At 41.8% G+C, this 5,267-nt stretch overlaps 1 protein-coding gene across 1 annotated transcript in view; it reads right to left on the reverse strand.

Moving 5' to 3' along the window:
* NUGGC (nuclear GTPase, germinal center associated) overlaps positions 1-5,267 on the reverse strand; it is a 67,677-nt gene that overhangs the window by 47,239 nt on the left and 15,171 nt on the right. The window contains exons 3-6 of the mRNA XM_011983908.1: positions 4,825-4,929; positions 4,112-4,220; positions 2,749-2,971; positions 2,018-2,248 (exon numbers count right to left, since the gene is read on the reverse strand). Coding sequence (XP_011839298.1) covers positions 2,018-2,248; positions 2,749-2,971; positions 4,112-4,220; positions 4,825-4,929 — 668 coding nt within the window. The remainder of the gene's footprint in view (positions 1-2,017; positions 2,249-2,748; positions 2,972-4,111; positions 4,221-4,824; positions 4,930-5,267) is intronic.

Below are 5,267 nucleotides of genomic sequence, written 5' to 3' on the forward strand. Positions count from 1 at the left end.
TGTATCTTCTGATTACAAAATATACCTTGATATGTAGGCATTTCTAGGATATTTTAATGATGGTGGGTGAGAGAGGGAATAGTTCTTAAACCACAGTTTCTGCTTAAACATGTCTTGGGACAATGACACATCCATGCCAGCAACTATGACAGTAAATCTCAACTGGGGTACTTCAGAGGACAGAGGATTTGGGATATATGATGGTCATTGTTAAATAAATTTCTATAGAATAGTCCTGAAAGAAAGATAAGAATGTCAATTCTTAAGAGAGTTTACATTATATCGCTGGATTTGTTGCAGTCTGGGTAAGGAGTAAGAGATTTCATCAATTTCAACCAAATGATAAACAGTGAAAGAGGAGATAATAAAAGCTCTTTAAGATATTGTGATTTTAAAATAGAGCAGATACCGTAAGAGAGAAGTCTAGGAAAAGGCATGGGCTTGAAAAGTCTCTTTCGACTAGAGGGCTAAGCCCAATAAACTGGTTCCGGGCAAACATCATTATAGAAGGCAAACTCGGATTCTAGGATCTCCAGTGGAAAGCCTGAATTTGTAAGCTCACTCACTGAGACGGTAATTCTGCTCACCTTGTTTCCGTGGGTAAATGTATGACGCTGGGAAGGAGTATTTCTAAATATGGAGTTGGCGAAGACATTGATATCCTTGTGTAAGCTGTGTGTATTCAGATAAAGTCACTAGTTTTGTAATCAGTGTGTTTCTCAGACATGCTCAGTCTATGTTTTAGATATCAGAAGTATAATCATTTTAATAGTAATATTCATCTTAAGACTATAAGAAATGGGCACTGTGTCTGATTTTCCAGATATACAAGAGATAGCAAAGTGCTTTGAAAAGGTTTCATTCATTTGATTTTTAAGTGTGCCTAGTCAAGTATTTAAACATTTTAAGAGACTCAAATATATTGAACTTTAACCGTATGCAAAAAGCCTAAGGAAATGTGATTAATTATGTAAGTATCATGGAATATTTAAGGAAGGTTTGCTTTGTTAATGAGGAGATAATTGAACATTAAACTTTAGGACGCACATAAAAATTGTACCCATTTTACCAACAGTCACTAGATTTATAAATAGAATAGCAATATTTTAAAGGTGTATTTAAAGGTGAGAGATACAAGAAAAACTAGGTTTTTAAATGTATAGCTTTCCTAAATTGAGTGTTGATTCCACAAATACTTTGTTTTAATTCAGAAATTGAATTTTAACTTAAAATAAACATTGTTTATAAAAGCAAGAATACTACTAGTTGCCTATCCAATGTCCATCCTGTTCCTCCTTTATGCCAGCAGAATCCTGATTTTCTGTCTGATTGGAAAGGCAGTGGAGTGAGACTGGTCTAAGCAAATCATGACAAGTCTGCTTTTCACTTTTTCTGGACCCCCTTTCAGCCAAGAAGGGCCATGTGGCTCAGTTCTGAACTCTGAAATCTACACAGAAATTTGTCAGAGGTATTTCTGGGAAAGCTTTTACTTTCTCATGAAAGGGGAGATGTGGCTGATGCCAACTTTTTCTCCACTTCTTCCTTCCAGGAGGCTAACATGAAGTCTAGCACCTCGGGAGCCATCTCATGACAATGGGGTCGACGGAAGGCCAAGGGAAACAGAGACGCTGATCTTGACATTGCTGAGCCACTAAACCAACCCCACCCCTACTGCCCCCAAACCTCTTACATGAGAAAAAGAATAAATCCCTGTTTGTTTAAGCCACTATAAGTCTTCAAAAATCACTGGCAGCCCAAACTATCCCTAATTATTCTCAAGTAACTGTAAATAGTCTTCTTTTGCGCACAAGAGCTCCTCCATTCACATACTAAAAATTCCCATTTGATAGCCATAAATAATGACTATAACTTGGGCTATGGATACTTCTGATTTGGATAGCAAAATTATTTCTTATTTCACACAAACACTATACCACAAGCCTGTCCCCTGAAACAGATTCAACTGTTAGACATCAGACCCAGGATGAAATCAAGAAAAAAACGAACTTGACGCTACCTCTTCCGCCTTGAGGGTGATGACTCTGGAGGTGGGGATCTTCCTTTTGGGCTTCGCCCTCAGTAACTCCTCATAGTTCTTACTTGCTGCCCCATTTCCATAAATCATTTGTAGCTTCCAGGTGGCTTCTTCCACTGCCTCATCCCTGTTCCATGCATCTGCCTCTTCTCTGCCCAGCTCCTCCGTCCTGTGCAGGAGTTTAGTCAGGTTCTTCAGCTCCTCCCTCCACTCCTGCCAAGGCAGAGTAGGGCCAAGCCCCTCTTGACACAGACACAGAGAACACCGACAAACAGAGGCGCCCACTGCCCCCTGTGAAGGGCCAGGGGGCTGCATATTCAGAATATCTAGGTCATCTATCTGGGGTCTCGAAGAGGGAAATGGCTTGCCCAAAGTCTCATAACAATGCAAAGACCAGGCTAGACACCCCCAGCTCACTCAATTGAACTTTCTCCTGGGATGGGCTCTTTTCATTAAACAAAGGCACGAGCTATATTTGCAAGGAATATAATGTTATCTCTGAGAGATAGTGAGAAGGAAAGAAAGAAAAGGAAGAACAAAAGGAAGGGAAACAAGAAAGAAAGGAGGGAAAGATGGAGAGAAGAGGAAGGAAGGAAGGAAAAAAGGAAGGAAGGAAGGAAGGAAGGAAGGAAGGAAGGAAGGAAGAAAGGGAGGGAGGGAGGGAGGGAGAAAAAGAAGGAAGGAATGGAAGGAGGGAGGAAGGGAATACTTACCTGGTCAGACAGAAGGTGGATTTTGGCCTCATACTGTGCACAGCAGCCGGAGCTCACTTGTACAATGCAGGAAGTACATATGCTTTCTCCAGACACCGGTAGAAACATTGCTTGCTGGATGATGGCATTGATCAGGGAGCTCTTCCCAGCCCCAGTGCTTCCAAATAATCCAATGTAGATTGGGTCCACTGTCGGCTTTTCAATCAAGGCAAGGAGCCTATTTCTGGGTGAATTTTGAAATGTACATTGTCATGATCATCAAAGTTTAGAGTGAAGAGCATTGAAACAGAATGCAAAGGAACTGAATTCTAATCCTGGGCACGTCACTAAAATCTTCTGAGTCTCTGTTCTCTCCTCTGTCAATGGAGAATAATCCCTATTTGCTACACAGAGCTGGCCTGGGGATCAAATGAGATTATGCAAAAATATTTGGTAATGATAATTCCACGCAATCCCTATAATGTCTATATAGATGTGAGGCATGTTTATTTGTATTCACCGGAAATTGCATATTCTTTTTTTTGTTTATGTGTCTGAGACAGGGTCTCGCTTTGTCACCTAGGCTGGAGTGCAGTGATGTAATCAAGGCTCACTGAAGCCTCAATCTCCTGGGCTCAAGAAACTCTCTCGCCTCAGCCTCTGAAGTAGCTGGAACTACAGGCGTGCCCCATGACACCTGACTAATTTTTTTATAGTTTGTGTAGACATAGGGCTTTGCCATATTGCTCAGGCTGGTCTCAAGTGGTCCACCTGCCTTAGCCTCCCAAAGTGCTGAGATTACAGATGTCAGCCACTGTACCTGGACAGAAATTGCATATTCTTGACCCTAGAAATACAGTGTATACAGAGGTGAAGTATTAATAGTGTTAGGAGCAATACAGAGTCTTACTGAACAGGAGAAGTTACAGCCTCAGCACCACTCAACTCCTTCAAGTCAGCAGAGTACAAATAGTTGGGGACATGAGCTCAGAGCCACACAGCCTGGGGTGAATTCTGGACCCTCTCACTGACCACTGGTGTGACTTTGTTCAAGTCTGGGCCTCTCTGAGCCTCGCTTTCAGTAAAATGGAAGTAATCATAATAGTTCCTACTTTATAGGAGTGTTGGATGGATTAAATTATATTTCATACACACACACACACACACACACACACACACACACACATATATATATAAAGCACTTAGCAGATTACCTAACAGTGACAGCTCAATGAATGGCAACTATCCCATAGCGACAGAAATTTGTATCCTTCTTTCTTAGTTTCTAATTAAATAGTCCCTTTCCTTGTTGGGGGAAAGCACCTATAATAGCCTAAGGAAAGACACTGATATAAGATTTCAGGGTTGCAGATTTCAGACTCACATGAGATATTTGACTCCATTAGGGATGCTATCATCCAGGAAGACAGACTGAATAAGTTTCTGATAAGTGTTGCTCAAAACTCTTCTGGTCCGTGATTCCAATTTTTCATCTGGAATTAACAGAGAGAGGTCACCTGTAGGTACCTGGCAGGGATAAAGTACTAGGTCTCCAAAGGAGGTGTCTGCTGAACATCGCAGAGAAGGGAAAAAAAAATGAAATGAAAAGCCGATTAAACAAGATAGCAGGTTATCCCACACTAGGGATGGTGGCTCACTGGAGATAGCGATCATTGGTTCTGAAAATCTCCAAAGAGCCAGGCTGCTCTGAAACTCTGGTAACAGAAGTTATGGTATGCTTTGCCATGGGCTTCAGCCCATTCCAGATTCTTCCCTCCTGTGGTCATAAAAAGAAAAAAAAAAGTGCAAGGACACCATGTTGACACCCACTGAAGCACCAACCTAATCATCTTCACAGGCTTTGTTCTAAGCAGGAAGAAGTTATTTTGATAACAACCCTCCTGCCCAGAGATGCCTGGAGACAAATTGCCTAACTGCATACTGCTGCAGAAACTTCCAGCCCTCTCTTTCCAAAACAGGTTCACTTCAAGATGTTTCATCCAGCTTCAGAATTTAACTTCCTCTTCCTTTGACCATTTTAACATACTTGGAACAGAACAGAGAACCATGTTAAAACAACAGTTTCAGGACACTCACATTCCTTAAGAGCGCTCTGCTCCACAGAGGGAAATGCTCGGAAACGCTGGTCTCGATCTGATTTCCTTCTTTTTCTCATTGGTTCTTTATATAAATCATCTTCAACTAGAGATAAACAGAGGATATATAAGATTATAGGTGTTGGGGCATGATATTCACCTCAGCCTCTAGAGTAGCTGGGACTACAGGCACATACCATCACACCTGGCAAATTTTTGTAGAGACAGCGTTTCACCATGTTGCCCAGGCTGGTCTCGAACTTACCAAAAACACAAAATTTTTTGGATTAGCCAGGTGTGATGGTGCGCACCTGTAGTCCTAGCTACTCAGGAGGCTGAGGTGGGAGGGTCACTTGAGCCCAGGAGTTGTAGGCTGCAGTGGGCTATGATTTTGCCACTGCACTCCAACCTGGGTGACACAGCAAGACCCTGTCTCAAATATAT

The sequence above is a fragment of the Mandrillus leucophaeus genome, unplaced genomic scaffold, assembly GCF_000951045.1.
Source record: "Mandrillus leucophaeus isolate KB7577 unplaced genomic scaffold, Mleu.le_1.0 Scaffold256, whole genome shotgun sequence".
Lineage (NCBI taxonomy): Eukaryota > Metazoa > Chordata > Mammalia > Primates > Cercopithecidae > Mandrillus > Mandrillus leucophaeus.